Below are 19,533 nucleotides of genomic sequence, written 5' to 3'. Positions count from 1 at the left end.
TTTACCAAAATTGTGAAACTGAACTGATTTTTTGGTAAAATATCAAAGGCAGGAGAATAGAGGCTCTAGTTATTTGATCATGCTTGAAATGATAGAAATTATTAGAGAAATCAGAGGCTTCTAGGTATTTAAGTCTTCTGCCTCAGTTTTCAGATCTCCTCATCCCCAACTAAGAAAACATGTGAAACTCATGAAAGATTTAAAAAGAAGGTTAAAAAGCATCAACTAAAATCTTTAGCAGATTAGTATGCAGTGGTTTCTCTGTCTCTTTCTTAGTTGACTCTGTGTTATATTCTATAAGCGAAACACGTTTTAAGAAATGAGAAATTCTTCGAAAAACATCCACTTTAAACTTGACTTCTCTCAGTGAGTGTCTAAAAGATTTCCAGGCCACAGCGCCTCACTCCATCGCTCGGTTCTCACCTACGTTTCAGGAGACCACTAAAGTCAAGCTCCCCTGCATCCTCTTGACCTTCTCCACTGTCATTAACAAAAAAAAAAGCAAATCTGGGTTTAATGCTGAGACATATACACAACAGTTTCCCCCAAACACTCTACATATAACGTATATGCAATTTTGTACTGGCACACAAGTCATGGGACTAAATCAACACAAACTATTTCTTTTCACACAAGTGACATTTTAAGTTTTGGGGTATGTACTTGTGGAAAAGTAAACATGAAGAGCTTGTGTTACTCTATGATTTCAGAAGACACATTTTTGTAGATTGCATATATAAAACTGCTTGGATTTGTGTTAAAACAGAGTAACACAAATGCACTTAAGCCAAGCAACACAAAGTACTTTGTTTTTCCAAGTTTGGGGCTGTAGAAACATACCTGTGTAAAAAGCAAAGGACTTTTGCTGATCTCTGTTATTGATGTCAGAGATTGGCTTGGAGAACGAAGTATACCAGTGTCAAATATATAAGTACAGAGCTTATATTCAAAGGTAACTTCTTTGTGTCCATCAATAGTTGAATCAGATAATGTGATACCAACATAACAAAAATGGAACTAGTGCAGAGCTTTTTAAAAGATGCATTCCTTTCTGTTTTAAAGGGAAATCATTATAAACTTTTCATTTTCTTATTGATATTTATACCTTTTCAAATGTATTTTTCAAAAATTTGACTTTGAATTATTGATGATCCCTTTACTAGGAATACTTTCCTATAGAGAAATGCATCTTAAATTAGGCATGCAGCCACCTTCATGATTTCATAGAAACTCTAAATAGAAGCTATGGAGCTGACATTTAAATGGCACTACATATTTACTTACATGTTTAATTTTTTAATGAAGATTTTGTTTCCTGCTCTTTACAAATGTTAGTTATGGTTTCTAAGAAAAGAGTCTGCGGGTTTAAAAACAGTGTGTATAACACGTAAGTTATAAGAATTAAACTCAAATAATGTGTTCCCAAATTTTCTTTAATAGCAGGTATTTAGAGAAGACCTTTTGAAGAAAACACATTTCTATTCTTTTAAAGCACAAAACTTAGTAGATTATGTCTCCCTCTCTTAGAACTATGCTCATAGGATGAGCATAGTTTTAGACCTACGCATTTGCTGATCATGGAGAAAGGGAAGGTGGAAGGAAAGTAATAGGATTCGAACTTATGACTTAAAAAAATAACAACTTATTGATCAGGTAACATTAAATATATTTTAAGTAATTAAAATTTTCATTTATTCATAATTTAGGAGAGAAACATGCCTTTTATTAACAGACTAAATCATTGCTTTATGATAGGTTGGGATGATTTTCCTTATCAACAAAACCAAGTGGATTCAGTCTTAAGAAGAACAAAATATTTGCTCTCATTAATGAACTTACACTATGGAAAAATTAAATACAGAGAGTAAGATAATGTCTGGAAGGGGCTAGTTACATTTCCTGTAGACTGGAACTTTTTTTTGTTTTTCATTTTTCTTCCATGTCCCCCAACCCCCAATTTTTCAGCCTTGGCAGTTGCAAAATAAATCAAATGGGTATCTATATTTTGCCTTTCTACAGTATTCTTTATTCTAGTGGACTCAGTGGTCTTTCATTTAATAATCCAATATTTAAATAGCGCTAACTTCAATAAGTCACTACTTAATTGTGGAGAATGGCTCCATAAGCAATTTCTAGATGAAAAGCAATACAAATAAAAGTTTTCTGACATCACTCAACTGATGCTATATCATTATACATCTTTCTTGGACATTTGGTGGAAAATAATGTAATTAAGGACAAAGTCACACGTGAAGAGACTAAAAGTGTGTTTTCAAAAAAATAGGAGCTTCACTATGACCAGAATAATCTAAAAAATGATCAGTATACATCTGATTTGAAATTAAACCTACAGCTTTTCTAGAACACTAACCTTTGGATACATAGTATGTTTGACTAGAGTGAAGAGGTGCTCTCATCTGGAAGACAAGAGTGTGGAGGAAGGGAATATGTGTTTGAAAACCCTGCACTTGCACGTTATACCAAAGCTACCTACATTCCCCTTTTGAAGTTACCTTCTCTTGAAAGCAGATCTGATGTCAATGTTTGGAGTAGTCCCAGTAGATTCTTTGAAAGGAAAGAAAACAATAAAATAAATACCCATTAAGAAGGCAATTTTGTGCTCAGTTCCTTTCCAGGCTGTGGGAATTCCTTAGATGGAAGGAACACCAGGTGGAGTGGGGGATGGCTCTCCTCCTGGATGGCTGAGCTGCTGAGGCATCATACCTCATCCTCCCTCACACAGAATTGATGTGGGGACTATAGGAGGTACCATATCTAGCTGTCATTCTACCTGCCTTTCCACTAGAATTACCTGAAGAATTTAAAAAAAAAAATCAGCTTCTTGATCTCCTTGCTGGAGATTTTGATTCACCAGATAAGGGACAGGCACCCAGAAATTAATACTCTTCAAAATCCCTTCAGGTGATTCTCAGAGATTCCTGGCCAGGTTGAAGAGGCCCTGCTCAGGACCAGATTCCCACTTGATACAGAAATCTCTACAGCACGTCCATGATCACCCAGGCTTTACTTGGCGTCTCCTGAAATGGGGTTTCATACTCTTTCCAGGCTGTGTACATAGCTTTAATGAAAGAACTCATGCTGAAGTTAAGTAAAAAAAAAATTTTTTTTCACCTCCTCATAACTCCTACCTTTAGATTCTAATTTGTCTGAAACACTTTCGTGTGACAGCACTTCCCCTATTTATCTGTTATGGATGCCTGGCCTCGTTCACACCATATTCAGCTGATTAGGGTGTGGTTTCTGGGTTCTTCATCCTGCTGGGTACCTTACTCCAGAAGAGAACCAGGTTGATGTATGGTACCCATGGCCAAAGACATTACTCTAAATGTGGAACAAGTAGCATGTTGCGAGAGTAGTGTTATTTTCTAAGCCTAGATCCTATTCCACTTGTTATAGCCCAGTATTAAATTACACCAGCTTTGTTTCTTGTGGCTTTATCACACTTTGGATTCATCTTAAGTTTATAATCTTTGCCGCCAAGTCAACTTTCTGTTTGTATACTTATAGAAGTGGTTTTTTCCTAATCTACATGCACACATTTACATTTACCCTATTAAATTCACTCTGGGCAGCACACAGAACATATGGATGGAGAAATTCCCCATCTGACATTAGTCCTTAGAAGAGAAATCCTCCCTTCCACCTGGGTATCCTGACATCCTTGGTACCATATGAAATTATCCCCCAAACTTGAGTGGGAATAAGTTGACCCAATGAAACAGGCACATTCAGTAGAAGAACAAATGGCACCAGCCCTTATCCAGAAGATTGAAGGAATACAGATAGCATGGACAAGAGGTACCTAGCAGTAAAATCCCCTGAAACTCCATTTTTAAATTGCTTCATAACAATTTAACTCAGCAGGCTTGCTGAGACTACCACAATCAGAAACACACACAGTTTGAAAGAAAACTTTATTTTCAAAATCTCATAGTATTAAATGACCCTCTTCTCCTCTATCCCCTCACATCCCATGGGGGAAAAAACCACATCTATCCAGACAAGAAGACTTTCTTACCATGTACTTCAAGATCGAATGTGCAGCTGTCAAACTTATCCTTATAGGTGACCTCACACCTGTAGTTTCCTGCATAGTTCTCTTTGGCCTTGATGATCTGCATCTCAAATGTGTACATCTGCAACAAAATGCATCCGGCATATTTCAGCCCCACCTTGCCAATGGACAGAAGCTATCACATCTCAGGTATTTTTGAAATTCCTCAGCATTGGCTTAATGTTTTTTATCTGGGAGCTCCAGCACAGTGCTGTCAACATAGGAGGGGGTCAATGTGCTCCCCAGCCTCTGGCACAGCAGGGCAACCAGGCTCAAGTATAGGCACTAGGAGTGGTAACTCTAGAGAATTTTCTGGGGCTGAAATCTCTCAAAGCTGAACCTCAAAATGACACAGAAGGAATGACCGAACTGAACCCTGTGCCAGGAGATAAGGGCCATACCCGGGTTTGCCTTTCGAAGGTTTCCTTCAGCTGAAGGTGCTTCCCAGCTTTGCTGGCCAGATCCATCCATTTCCCTTTGAACCATTTGATGGTGGGTTTTCTAAGAAGGTCTTCAGCCTTGACTTTGGCTATAAAGGTGATATTTTCACCTAGAAAAAGCACAAGCAATTCAGACTGTGGCGTAAAAAGTGCCATTAGTTTTGCTCTCAGCTGGAAGGAGTTACACAGGATTGCCCTGCAGAGGCTGTGATGTGACTGGTGCCCTGATTTCTTATGCATGCCCTAGGAGTCCTTAGGGTACTCCAACTTGTTCTGTTTTTGAAGTTATGAGGCAGAAAAGGAGCAATGGGTTAATAAGGAAATAATTTTTGTTTGGCTTTATCATGTATAAATGAAATAAAAATGGAAAGCCTCACAAATGTATGGATTTTTTCCATCCTCTTTATTAGGCAAGATGATGGGAAGTCTGGATTTACATGACTAAATGTGACTAAATAAAATTGATCTTTTTGAAATAAAACTACTTATCCATTTGTATTGATTTTTGGGCCCTAAGGACATAAAAATTCTAGCCTAGCATCCAGCCAAGTACTTTGGTGTCTTCTAGAAATACAAGGGGAACAAATATTTCCATCCACATGCAATGTACTTCTATATTCTAGACCTGAAAGAGGTCATTTTAGAATATAACCAGTCAGCTAGGTGGCTCATTTGTTCTGATCACAATATATTCCTTATAAAAACTTATTTTGTGAAAATTCCTGGACCACTAGGTCCTCTCTAACTTACCACCCTGTTTATTTCCTTCATGGCACTTGGCTTTTGTGATTATCTGTTTGTTTAATTTCTCATTGTCTGTTCCTCCCATTAAGACTGTAAGTTCTGGGGCACCTAGGTGGCTCAGTTGGTTAGGAATCTGACTCTCAATTTTGGCTTAGGTCATGGTCTCACGGTTTGTTATGTGGAGCCCCGCCTTGGAATCTGTGTTGATGGTGCTGAGCCTGCTTGGGATTCTCTCTCTCTCTTTCTCTCTCTGCCCCTGCCCCACTTTCTCTCTCTCTCAAAATAAATAAATAAATTTTTAAAAAGATTGTAAGTTCTGAATTCTCACATGTTATACTAGTATTCAGGACAGTGTCTAAAACAGGAGGTGTGTAATCAATATTTTTGGAATGAATGTCTCCAATGTGAACCCTCTATCCCACTAGTTTCTGCTGAGATACTACTTGTTATCATATGGTGTGTGTGCAGATTTGTAATCATCTTATGGAATGAGTATGCCTCAATGACAGCAAAACTGGCTCAGAGCTTTAAGATACACCAGACATTGTTCAAAGCACCTCACAGGTAGTATCCCCATTTTACAGATGAGGAAAGTGATTTGAACCCAATCTGACTCCTGAGTCTAGGAACTCAACAACTATGTGCTAAAGGTTCCTAAAATGATAGCTTTCATTCTCCGTTTCAGGTTAGAAAAATGAGAATCTAGTATATAAATATGATAGAATAGTATTCAGCCATAAAAAGGAATGAAGTACTAACTCATGCTACAGCTTGGATGGACCTTGGAAACATTATGCTATTGGAAAGAAGCCAGCCACAAAAGGTCACATATTGTGTGATACCATTTACACCAAATATCCAGAGCAGGGAAATCCATAGAGACAAAGCAGATTAGCCAGGGTTTGGGGAGGGGTAGGGGACGGAGAATGGGCAGTAACTGCTCAGTGGGGTACATGGTTTCTGTTTGGGGTGATGAAAATGTTGAGATAGAGGTGGTGGTTGCACAGCCACTGGTTGTTCACTTTAAAATGGTAAATTTCATGCGGTGTGAATTTCACCTCCATTTCAACAGGAAAGCAAGATTTAATGCTTGGCACTCACCAACTTTCACTGATCCTGTTTGAGGCTTCTCCACGAAGAGGGTGGACAGCTGGGAATTGGCGTTCTGCTTGTCTTGTTCCTCCGCAGCAGGCGATTCGCCAAGAGACCATTCTATTGAGAAGAAAGAAAGGAAAGGATCATTTCAGGGCCAGATCCTTCTTAGGCAGACTTACCTGGGTTTGTTGTTCTTGTCAATGCTGAAGCTTTTCTTTGTCTAATAAACCTGGATAAATATAACATCATTCTTTCCATCCATCTCCCCTGGAGCCATCAGTAGAGTGACAGATTCCCATTCTTACAAGGGGTGCCTCTTCCATATAGAACATTTTCTAATTCCTAGAAATAGTAAAACTTTTCAGGTAGGTTGTTGCTTTGTGTTTGTTGGCAGCCAGAGTTTCCCCGTCCTGTCTGTCCCCTAACAGATAAATAATGATGGGAAATATATTAAAGCAGAACTGTGTCATAATAGGTGAATGACTGTAATGTGCCACGTCCATACAACAACAGAACTGGAAAAGACTAAAGGAAAAAATCAGTTTGCTGGTCAACTGAGAAGGGCTAGGGCCAGACCTAGCCTGATATTTCTAGATTCCTTGCTTTTATATGATTAGATGATTCCACTGGATTTGCATAAATGAGGCGGTAGTTTGACAATTAAGTAACGGATCATGACCAGCGGGCACAAGTTCCAAGAATACTAGGTGCATCCTGCAAAGGGGGAAAAACAGAAAAAGAAAAATCAACTCTGAGGCTTTCCCATGAAGAGAGAGAAGCTGAAAGTGAAGTTTATTTTCATTTTTTAGGTTGCACTCCAAGTGCTAGGCTGGTATTAATCAGTGGTCAACTCCAGCAAGGAGGGCAGGAGAGAGAACTGTAGACATTCCTTCCCTCTGTCTCCAAGAGCTAAACGCAGAGAAGTTCAGTTTCACCCACTTAGTAACTGGAAAAAAAAATGCATGGGTTGCCAACTCTCTGTTAATGTTTCTTGAAAAGAAGGAAATGTACATTTAGTTATTTTAGTTTTCAGGTATCAGTCATGCTATCCTTAGAAATCATCATTTTCACAATGAAGTTATACAATGTAGTTACATGATTACGTGTGTGTGTGTGTGTGTGTGTGCGTGTGAATGTCTGTGATATTCATGGTAAGAATGAATTATGGCCATTCATATTTGGAATAAGAGAGCAGGAATTTGTATTGTTTTGTTCCTTTGTATACCCACAAGTGCCTGCAAAAGTGCCTGTCCCTTTAGAGGCCCACAGTGGGTTTATAGTGAGCCCTTAACACGAATTTGTCGAGTGAATATACGACCTCACAAAATTGTAGTGACTGCTGACAAGATACATTTGGAGGTTTTTACAAACTGTAATAAAGTTCTAGAGAAGTGTGAATTATTCTCTAACTTTAGCATATCCCAAATATGGAGATTTTCAGTTTCTTGATCTCTTTGTATTTGCTAAATGTTAAAAAATGATATCTACAATAAAACAAACAAATCTGTGATATATGTGGCTAAATTCCTGTATTTGTGTGTGTGTGTGTGTGTGTGTGTGTGTGTGTGTCATGCAAAATTAATCATTTCTCAATACATTAGTTTTCTTGTAAGAAGATTTGTAATAAAATATTGCTTTTTTAAAAAAGCTACAAACAGAATAAAACAAAGATTAGAATTAAAACAGCTTCAAGAAATGAGGTCATTAGTGACTATATTAGGATGGGGTCGGGACGCCTTACTGCAGGCGAGCGCTCACCTGAATCTTTTCTTTCCAGGGCCCGACTACCCACACCTGAAAGGAAAGTGTGATTCGGATGATACAAGGGCAAGGGGTGAAAATGGACAGCTGACTCCAACCTGCTTGGATTCCCCTAAACCCTGTCTTTCCTCATGATGGGGAAAAAAAACTAGAAATCGTCTTGGGGAAAAAAAAAATAGAAGTCAGCTTGTTTGGAAGATTAGTAGAAGAACAATAATAAAATAAAAGAATTCAAATATCTAAAGAACAGGGGACAAGGACATATAGCTGGAAATGAAAGAAAAACATTTTTGTCCTTAAAATTCATACCCAAGATTTACTAATCTTATTTATTTCACAAAGAAAGTTTCCTTTCATTTAAAAAAAAAATCACCATTAAAGCCCAAGTTTTCCCTGCTGGTGTTGGCAGAGGCAAACGCTGGTGACCCCGCTTTGCACACTGTCTCATCAAGGTTCTCTGCCTTTTCTGTTTCTTTATTGTCAATTAACAATAAATTACAAAGTGGGGTTAAGGAGTTGGAATCATCCTAACCTGGAGGCACGGCACTAGGCGTGGAGGCTTCCTCTTCATCTGAAACAAGAAATAAGGAAGAAAAAGTCAAGAAGAAAAGGACTTTGTCCTGCAAAAGAGAAGTCTCCTGCAAAAAGAGAAGGCTGAAAAAAGAGAGAACACACAAAACACCCTGAACTGATGAGTCAGCCTTAGAAGACTCGGTACCTGAAAGATTAAACTCAGTATTACAGACCAAAGAGAAAAGTAAATAAATAAAAGCGTGAGAGAATAGAGCAATCCAGTGAAAGTGTAGATTAAGAAATGGAGCTCTGTGCAAAAATTTCATGTGACTGTAGGTTAGGAAAAAAATTAATGCTAAAAATTGAACCTTGACAAAATCAACAACACACGTGTTTTAGAGTTCTTATTTGTAACTAAAGTCAGTGTCAGATATAATTTGCATGCCACAGTCATTTGAACATAAGCATAAAAAAAGCATAAAAAAGAGAATTTGTTCTCTCCTGCCCCCCAAAACCTTGTGACTAATTCCCCTTTTATATTTAGGAGACAAAAGACAGCACTAACTACATTAATTAAGATAAATCAGTTTGTCATACTTACTAAGTTTACCAATATTTATTTTAGGAACTTTGTGAGCATTTCCTCATGATTATATTGGTATTGGCCAAATGCCGTGTAATTAAAAAAATATTTATGAAAACACATTTGTAAAATTCAAAACAAAATTGCTTTAGAGTGTTCATGTGCAGAGGCACTGAATATTCTCCTTTTCTAAACTGAATTTCAAAGGGTCTATATAATTTTAGATGCTTAAATAGGCATTCAGTGTTATCTGAACCTCTGCCCCTCCTTTCTCGAAGCGTAAAAACTAATGTCGGTGTAAATAATAATAATCTTTGTACTTAAAACACTAGAATAATTGTGAATTTCAAAACAAACTTATGACTATATAAAATAGGATACAGAAAATACATGTACATGGCTGTTAATTTTAAAGTGCTTAAAAATTCCTGACAAAAGGTAAAATAGCACATTTTTATATAATATATCATAATTATAATTATAATATATAATATTATATATAATTATACATAATATAGACTATTAGAATATTTACTACAAAGATTATTTACTAGCCTGAGATTTCTTTTCTAAAACTGCCGAACAGGAATATGTTTTATTACTTTTTACAAAATAACTAATGTAATATGTCAAGAAAATTGATGTCATGTCTTCAAAATACAAGAGGGGATTCACTGAACACTGGGATTTGGGATTCTTCAGAGGAAACTTTCTGGGGTCAAAAAAGCTTGGAAAATGCTAAGCTAAATAAAGTCAAATGTATCTTATTATATCGTATGGATGTGCTCTTACTGAGGGGTATCGCAGACTTCTGTATGCTAATGGACACTGGCACTGAGGGGTGGAGACAAAAATGATACAGCAGTTAGCCCTTCCCAAATTTTGTTCACTTTTCAATCCTTTTCTCCTGGAACATCCATTAACATTCCACAAAACCGTGCATTTGGGGAGGTATAGGTATTTCCGAGCTATTCCAGAAGATTGTTAGATAATCAAAATTTTACATAACCAAAAATAAAATACCTTGAGATTTTTCTGTATCATTTGTCATGCATTTAATTCATTATTTGGTATTCTATTCTTGTAACCTATTCGAAGGCTTTTATTTACTGAAGTATGTAAAGGATCTTGATTTAAAGTCCTGTCAAAATTCTTTAAAAAAAAAATTTTTTTTTTTAATGTTTATTTTTGACAGGGAGAGAGAGACAGAGCATGAGCAGGGGAGGGGCAGAGAGAGAGGGAGACACAGAATCCAAAGTAGGCTCCAGGCTCTCTGAGCTGTCAGCACAGAGCCCGACGCGGGCCCTGAACTCACAGACCGTGAGATCATGACCAGAGCCGAAGTCGGACACTCAACTGACTGAGCCACCCAGGTGCCCCAGTCCTGTCAAAATTCTTGAAAATGAAGTTTTAAAACTGAACCAAATCCTGGGAAGGAGCTTCTTTATTTATTAATTTATTTAAAAAAATTTTTTTTTTCAACGTTTATTTATTTTTGGGACAGAGAGAGACAGAGCATGAACGGGGGAGGGGCAGAGAGAGGGAGACACAGAATCGGAAACAGGCTCCAGGCTCTGAGCCATCAGCCCAGAGCCAGACGCAGGGCTCAAACTCCCGGACCGCGAGATCGTGACCTGGCTGAAGTCGGACGCTTAACCGACTGCGCCACCCAGGCGCCCCAGGAAGCAGCTTCTTTAACTAGAAACTAGAAGCTGGAGCCATTTTGAGTCAAATGAACATTTTATACAGGTTTTTGTGGTTGCTAGTTTGCTTTGTGCACTGTGCATAGTGAATTAATTGTTTAGAATGCAAATAATTGAGAAAAGAATATTTACATGCTTGCATAAAATGAAAGTGAAAAGAGAAGCCATTTGTTGAGCAGAAATTTGATGGGCAGTAGTTTCAGAGTCTACTAAATGTTAAAACTAATCGGAGGGACATTCACAATTATTTTAGACTATTAAGGCACCAGATATTAAAGCAGTGCTTCAAAGTATCATGAAATGATACTCTGGATGATCCCACATTACTTCCAAACAGCAATTACTTCCCAATTGGCACTTCGTTGTACATACATGTTCAACTTTACTGAAGTTCTAGAAAATATAATTGACAAGGGGCAAATTTTATGATTCCCTCCTTTCAAAAGTAGCTTTGGTCCTGGAATCCCATAAATTGGAGAATGTAGTTAAGATGCTGGATCCTCATCTTAAATTCTAAAAAAGGTGCCTGCTTGAATTTGGTTGAATTGGATGAGAATGAAAGATCTAATTTTCTTATTTACTATGGAAAAACAGGTTCTACTGCTAGAAGGGAAACAGAATGTCCAACTGTTCTGGGTTGTGCCTAGTTCCACAACACATATATTAAAGCCAAGGCATCGTACAAAGAACATTTTCAAACAAAACAGAACAAAAAATACAATACATAAGTCATATTTTCTTTTTTTCTATTTAAAAGTCACTACAGTGACGATGAAAAACATCTGTTTTGGGGTCTTCAGAATACGGCATATCTGAAGTCCACAGACCAGAACACCAGACACTCTCCCCTAGCTCACGGAAGGGAGATTTACCAACACAGAATTTTACTTGTCCTTAGGTCATGGGAAAATAGCACTTTTTGTAAAACCATAAAAACGGTTCTTTAAATAACTGAAGTTCCCAGAGAAGAGGGCCTGGAAAGTAGAGGAAAAACTCTGTCTCCTATTACAAGCTTGGGATTTTAGGGGGACACATGTAAAATCTGGAATGCAGGGAGAGAACTCTAGAGATTATAGAATATATAGATTCTTATGATTCTACACATTCTCTTTGGCATAAAATAATTTCTACCTATGGTTGATATAAATTGCCTTTTTAAATTAATTTTTAAGTCATACAAAACTTGGGACAATTGATGAGATTTTTAAAAAGACTAAAAAGCACATGAAATTAAAGTATATGTGACTCTCAACAAACCTCACTTAACCACTTAACCTTGTTTGATTGCGACCAAGTTCTGAATTCCTCAAGCATAGTAATCAGTTGTGGAAAACATTGGCTCATGTGACCAAATTAACCACAGCAGCACCAACAATCATGTATGTAAGGAAATAATATCAACAGCTGACATGAATTTATCATGTTTGGAGGCATTTGATTAATTGATCACATTTTCTTTTTTTAATTAAAAAAATTTTCTTATTACATTTCTTTAGTTTTGAGAGGCAGAGAAAGAGCGTGAGTGGGAGAGGGGCAGAGTGAGAGGGAGACACAGAATCCAAAGTAGGCTCCAGGCTCTGAGCTGTCAGCACAGAGCCCAATGCGGGGCTCGAACCCACAAACTGTGAGATCATGACCTGAACTGAAGCCGGACGCTCAACTGACTGAGCCATCCTGAAACCACTTTTTAAAATTTTTTAAACCTTTATTTATTTTTGAGAGAGAAAGAGAAACAGAGCATGAGTGGGGGAGGGGCAGAGAGAGAGGAAGACACAGAATAAGAAGCAGGCTCCGGGCTCTGAGCTGTCAGCATGGAGCCCACCATGGTGCACGAAGCCACAAGCCTTGAGATCATGACCTGAGCTGAAGTCGGATGCTTAACTGACTGAACCACCCAGGCACCTACGATCATATTTTCTTAATGAAAAGGCACATGCCTTCATACCTTGATACTTCTTATTTTTTCAATGTTTATTTATTTATTTTTGAGAGAGAGAGAGAGCGTGAGCAGGGGAGGAGCAGAGAGAGAGGGAGAGAGAAAGAATCCCAAGCCAGCTCCACACTCAGGGCAGAGCCTGAATTGGGCCTCAAGATCAGGATCTGAGCAGAATCAAGAGTTGGACCCTAGACCAACCGAGCCACCCAGGCGTCCCTTGCACCTTGATACTTCTAAAGTCAGGATTCATCCTACAGTAAATATATACATTTATTGAGTCTTTTTCTTTTCCAAACCTATTAAATCAATGTTGTATCTTATAATGGCTGTGTCGTAAAATTGAAATGTGTGGTGATAGTAGTACTTTTTCTTCTCATTTTTTTTAAAGTTTATTTTTTGAGAGAGAGAGAGAGTGGGGGGGGAGGGACAGAGAGGGAGGGAGAGAGAGAATCCCAAGCAGACTCTGTGCTATCAGCCCCAAAACAGGGCTCAAACTCATGAACCAGGAGATCATGACCTGAGCTGAAGTCAAGAGTCTAATGCTTAACCAATTGAGCCACCCAGGCACCCCAGTGATATTAGTTTTTAACAAAGATCATTACAAAGAAGTAATATAATTAGAAAGCATAAAGTACATTGGATGGTTGGTTGTCTGATACCTAAAGGTAAAATGACACAAAAAAATGTTAGCATGTGAATTAAAAACACCAGAAAAATGCTATTGCAGAAAAGGGATCTAAATGAAGACAAAAAATTGGAATCACTCTTTGAATTTAAAAAAAGGATCACATCATTTAGGAGAAAACTTGCTAGAGCTTGCGCTGGTTCACTTCCTCATTTGCCAGCCACACTCATGCCAAATGAAAGGCTCTTCATCTCAAGTTATGTGAGATCTTTAATATGCACAAGGTTCATTCATGATAGTTTATGGGATAATATTGAAGTTAATGCCTGGAAAAAAGAAATTAAGTCTTTATTCACTTGCAGTGATTACCAAAAGCGAATATTTTTCTGAAAGAAAAATAAAAAGAGGCAGTAAATATCCCATTTGGGCTTACCAAAATATATCAAGACGCAAAAATTTAAAAAAAATTGTTTTTAAATGCCCGAACTTAGGTATTGAAGTGAATAATGGTTTTCAAAGTAGTCTCTGATTCTAATGGTCTGGCACACCTGGAATCACCCCCAAGACCAGCTTTGAACTTCCCGTGGGATCAGGTGTTAAGGTGGAGATGAGACCCAATCTCATTACCCTGTGTTCACGTGTACAAGGTTGACTGGCCAAAAAAAAGTATGATCCCACTTGATCACCAACATTATTCTCTACACATGGCCCTCCATGACAATTGTCTGTTTCCAAAACTGAAAGCCACTGTCCTCTGCTGATGGGTGCTCTCCCCTCCAAAGCTCCCTAAAGTTGGCTCCAGGAGAACAGGACCCAGCAGCCAGACCCATGCCTGGCACAGAGCCGACACTTAGTGAAAACTTGCTGAATAAATGGACATTGGAATAAAAGACAGATCTTTTGGCCCCACTGAGCATGTAGAAAAGAACCTGTACCTAGCACCCCATTGATTTGCCATCTGTGTTATTCTGAAAGAATTCTAAGCCATAGCAACATTGTTTTTAAAAAGACGTTGCTTCCCAGTATGATCACTCTAAAAGGGATTTGTGCATCTAATTTCTGGTATTGCTGCTTGGTTACACACATTTCTATATTGTCATCTCTATTGTTTCAATTCCAGGACAAAGTTATCAGTATTAGGGAACAGGGTAGCTGGATGGACAACTCCAGAGGCAAGCAAGCAAATAAACAAACAAATATTAAAACCCCTTCCTGGGAAATCAGCTATTTCCCAGACAGAGACTCTTAGTAAATGTGAAAGAGTTGGCAAATCTAACCTCAAACACTACTTGTAAGATTGATATAGGAATGAAGCAACATTCTGCGGCTATCAAAAAATTTTCAGAACGTTTCCAGATTGTTCCAGAAAGATCCAGGCAACCTGAGAAAAATATTAAGTCTACACTGCTGTGCAAAATTTTCTTAGTAGTGACAGTCTCGGAGCTACTAACTGAATATACTTCAACTAATCAGATAGAAGACTAAGTGCTGAGAATGCACTAATATCCAGGAGTGGCCATTCTCAATGGTTTTAAGTGAGTTGGCCTCACAGTAAAAATCATCCATCTCTTCTGGGGATGCATAGCACCAGTGTCTCATCCTGAATCTCACTGACTCAAGAGTGTGGGGGATGTTCATACTCCTGCCCAGCAAACATGGTAGGTGGAAATAAAAATCTATCCAGGGTGCCACTGTCTATATGACCAAATAGCTAAGCCTGCCTGGAAATTCAATTGTTCATTCATTCTACAAGTATTTATTAGGAGATTGCCGTGTGCAGCTCTCTGCCAAACACTGGAAGAAATGAGCTAAGGGGACCAAAGAAGTGTTAGGACATGGTGCCTGACTGTCAAAAAACTTGAAACCTGTTAGGGGAAGGACTGAACCACTAATACGTGATTAAGTTGAGAAAAGAGTGATTTGATGCCAGAGGCCATAGGTCCAAGAGAAATCAGGAGGAGGAAGGGCAGATGAAAGACAGCTAAGACAGTCCAGGAAAGCTGCACAGAGGAGTGAAACCTGAATTTACGGGTTAAAAAACAATGAGATGAACTGAGGGCTGAGGGAGGGTGAAGGGCAGATAGGGACATTCTAGTCAAGGCTGAAGAAAAGGTCTGCTACACCTGTCAATTCTGTTTATGCTTATGCAAACCTTCTTTCTCAACTAGGGAAATACATAAAGTGGTGATTACTGTGTCTACCTTTTACATAGCATTTTCTTTGAAATTTCCCTCTCCTTGATGAAAGTAAGTAATAGTTCAAGAGGACTGTGTATTAGAAAATAACTTCCATCCATCTACCTTCTTTATTTAGGGATGTCACTTTCTATCCTAAACTGATTTGCTTCCTAGTCATGGAGAGCAAATAGAACCATGGCCGTTTATGTGGCTGGGAGCATGACTGCATGTGGCCATGGGCTTGCTTAATTCTGCAAATGTCAGAAAAAGTGCTGCTAATTTCAAAATTCCCTAGTCATCTGGTCTAGCTCTTTCATCATACTGGGTTCTGTGTTTAGAGAAGAGTTTTTGTTGATTAGTTGACTGGCTGATTGGTTGATTTTAACTTATAGGAAGGCATTTTCTCATTTAAGCATACAAATATAATGATGACTTTTCACATTAAGGGTCAGGCACAGGCTTTGTTTAAACATCGACAGCTTGCCCTCTGGTATTATATCATCTACTTTGTTGGTTGAGCCTTACAGCTTGGTCCAACCACCTTTCTAAATTTGGAAACAGAGGGGTATGCCACTGGCCTTGTAGAGAATAATGTTTCAATAGCTTCAGCCAGGATGTCTAAACATCCTTGAACCCTTCTCATGGAAGGAGTTCTAGAAGTTTGCACTGTCTGCATTCCATAAGCAAATAACCTTCAGACTGTAGCCCATGTGGCCAAGATTACTATTCATGTTACTATCCATGGGTGCCACTGAAGGTCAAGGACAAAAGCACCAACATTATGTGTTCATTTATGATATTGTAAATTCAAGTTAACTGAAGAAAAGAGGTCCAATGTACTGAAAGAAAAAAGCATTTTACTAATGTATAGGAGACAATAATACCATAGGAATTAGGTAATGAAATATGACATAGTAAGAACAAAGAAATACTTAGCATGCTTTTGAGTAGTGTCCAAAAAAAAAAAAAAAGAAATATTGCAATCAAGAAATAATTCGTTATTCCAAAATTTAAACTGTGTTATTCAATCCACAAATAAAAGAGGAACTTTTAAAAATGATGATACAAACATATAGGCAGAATTCTCTAATCTATATCTGTGAAAACTTTCTTTTGTAGAAGGGTAATGCTCCTTAGCTTAGGACAGTTGGTCCTTCCTCCACGGAGAGACAAAGGAATGAATATTTCATGGATTCACAGTAGTAAGTAGTACATGATAAAGGTTATTCACTTTCTAAGACTGGACTATCTTCATATAAAGTAAAAATAGAATAATATTACAATCATAAATGAGTTTCCAATTCAATAAGGATCAACATAATGTTTGCTTAAGGTTGTACTGTCAATATATTTAAACCATCATATAAATCTATGCAAATATACAATGTTACAAAATGAGATGCTAGCCTTAAAAAATTGCTAGTGAAACTTGGAACAGTTCATCAGTAACATGAAAATATTCCATTTAAAAAAAATGTGTAATCCAGATAACTTTCCAAACTGGCACAATCCCAAGAATACCAGATAACTCTTTTCCTTCACATGCACATGGTAACTTGGAAACTACCAATTGATTTGCTGGCATCTCAACAAATGCTTGTGATATTTTTATCATTGTTGTTTTTCTTTTAGAAAGGTGTATCATGAAAACTGATCAAAGTACCCGTCATTATGCTGACTGGTCATGCAGGTAAGATGCAGAAGAACTCTAAACCACACCGATGAAAGGTAATGTGGAGAAGTTCTATAGGACCACCATGGCAGTCATTACTGACCTCTTTCTACTGACCTCCTTTTGTTGAATTCAGCCTCACTTCCCCTCCCCCGCAACTCACCTTTTGTTGGTGTAGTTCCGGCCTCTTTCTCTTTATTTGGTTCTGTATGGAAAGTACAAGCACATTTTTAAAAGTGTCTCAAAGAAAGCATTTAATTGTGTGATGAGCAATGAGGTGGAGGGTGGGAAAGAAGAAATTAATGACAACAGTACAGGTCATAAATGATACCACATATTCACTTATTACACTATACATGAGTTATGGATTTGGGAATTTATAATGTAGAATCCCATTAAGTTTAATAAAAGCAATGAATAACTCTGATCACTTTTGAAAAAAGTATACATAGGGACATGCAATACAGATTTTGTTAAAATATACTTAGCTATGCTGAGACTATGTTAAATGTGCTTATGTAGAAGTGAGTATAAAATGTGGGTCACTTCATTTTAGACCCCAAAAGGGACTGACTTTTTAAGGAAGTTTGACCCACGTAGTGATTCTAATTGTTTGGACTTCGAGATGATATTATAGTAATAAGCCGGGGTATACAATCTATAATTATACAATAGTTTCAAAGCAAATATTTTGGTGCATATACTAATTTTCTAGGTTGAATGGAGAGGCAATAATCAATGCAACATGAGACCAGTAACATCCAATTTCATCAGCTGAGGCAGACCATCTAGCTTGCTTCTCTCCATCCAGAATTATATTAGTTTAGATATTTGCAAATATGTCTGACTTGTGATATATGTGAGAAAAGAATTATTTTAAGCATGGATTCTTTTTTTTTTCTGGATGGGTGAAGTAGAGGTCTGAATCTTAGTTAACTAATAACTACTTTAACAGTTTGGGAGGGGACTTGCTTTAGCAACAGGAAGTCAGTATTGTGTGATGAATATGAAATATGCCTATGCCATAATAAGGGGAACTTTAGAGCAGCCCAGTGACCTCAACAGATCTGAAGAACAGAAGGGAGAAGTTATGTCTTCAATGGCCTGTAGGTTTTCAGTGTACTCAATATTGGCAAAAATAAATTTGTATGTGCAAGGAGAAAACACACCAAAGAAGAAGATCCTAAGAAGAATGTCACACATCTATACTGGCTAAAAGAAAACTAAATTGAGATCGTCCCTATTTGAACTCACGTGGCACTGAGCTTCATTCATTCATTTTGACACATGGCAATATTCTTCTACACTGGTTAAGGGTTTTGAGTGTGTGAATCTTGTATTCTTAGCCGGGCAAAGGGGCTCCTATGGACAGTCAAACTTCTCAAAGTGGCTTCCTAAAAATGATCTCCAGATGGAAGAGCTTCATAATCACCTTTCAAATTTCCATGCAAAAAAATTACCAGCAACTGAGGCCTTTTCAGTTTCTGCTTTCACCTAGACTGGGTTGGTCTACAGTGACTTCTCACCCCTTGACTTCACACCACATTGTCAATTCAAGAAACCTGCATTAAATCACTTTCTGCCTTGTGAGATTCTCACAGTATTTCCTCGTGTTTCAATTTAGTGGTTGTATTATATTTGGTGGTTCTCCAGGCTGTATTTTATTTTCTATGTGGTTGTAAGCAAACTGAATTCAAGATAATGTTTTCTTCTTAGAGTTCCAATATTGTTCTTTTCCTTAGGTCTATGTGAACGTAAAAGCAGGCTCCACCTGTTGTGTGAAATAGTAATGCCCACTGTTGCTGGGCATCACATCTACCTGCCAAGGGGTTCACTGGAACTCTTTTTTTTTTTTATGTTTATTTATTCTTGAGAGAGAGAGAGTGTGAGCAGGGGAGGGGCAGAGAGATAGAGGAAGACATGGAATCTGAAACAGGCTCCAGGCTCTGAGCTGTCAGCACAGAGCCCAACGCTGGGCTTGAACTCATGAACCACCAGATCATGACCTGAGCTGAAGCTGGATGTTTAACCAACTGAGCCACCCAGATGCCCCTTGCTGGAACTCTTTATTCCTGTTTTTTTTTTTGTTGTCACCAGGGGGACAACAGGGTACTATGAAGTGGAGGCGTTGAGCCTCAGAGGCCACCGAACCATCCTGGAAACTGTTTCTTGAGGAGTTGATGGTGACGTAGTTCACAAGAAAGAAGTG

General features: G+C 38.0%; 1 protein-coding gene across 1 annotated transcript in view; it reads right to left on the bottom strand.

The window, feature by feature from the left end:
- Positions 1–19,533, bottom strand: part of MYBPC1 (myosin binding protein C1) — a 146,968-nt gene that overhangs the window by 51,330 nt on the left and 76,105 nt on the right. The window contains exons 3-9 of the mRNA XM_047066402.1: positions 8,648–8,686; positions 8,113–8,148; positions 6,361–6,471; positions 4,477–4,625; positions 4,040–4,157; positions 2,514–2,565; positions 424–480 (exon numbers count right to left, since the gene is read on the bottom strand). Of these exons, the coding sequence (XP_046922358.1) occupies positions 424–480; positions 2,514–2,565; positions 4,040–4,157; positions 4,477–4,625; positions 6,361–6,471; positions 8,113–8,148; positions 8,648–8,686 (562 nt within the window). The remainder of the gene's footprint in view (positions 1–423; positions 481–2,513; positions 2,566–4,039; positions 4,158–4,476; positions 4,626–6,360; positions 6,472–8,112; positions 8,149–8,647; positions 8,687–19,533) is intronic.

The sequence above is a fragment of the Lynx rufus genome, unplaced genomic scaffold, assembly GCF_022079265.1.
Source record: "Lynx rufus isolate CCGP_SWC_20201006 ecotype Redwood Valley unplaced genomic scaffold, mLynRuf1.p SCAF_7, whole genome shotgun sequence".
In the NCBI taxonomy this organism is placed as follows: domain Eukaryota; kingdom Metazoa; phylum Chordata; class Mammalia; order Carnivora; family Felidae; genus Lynx; species Lynx rufus.
The sequence above is the reverse complement of the archived record's forward strand: the minus strand, read 5'-3'. Positions and strand labels throughout refer to the sequence as shown.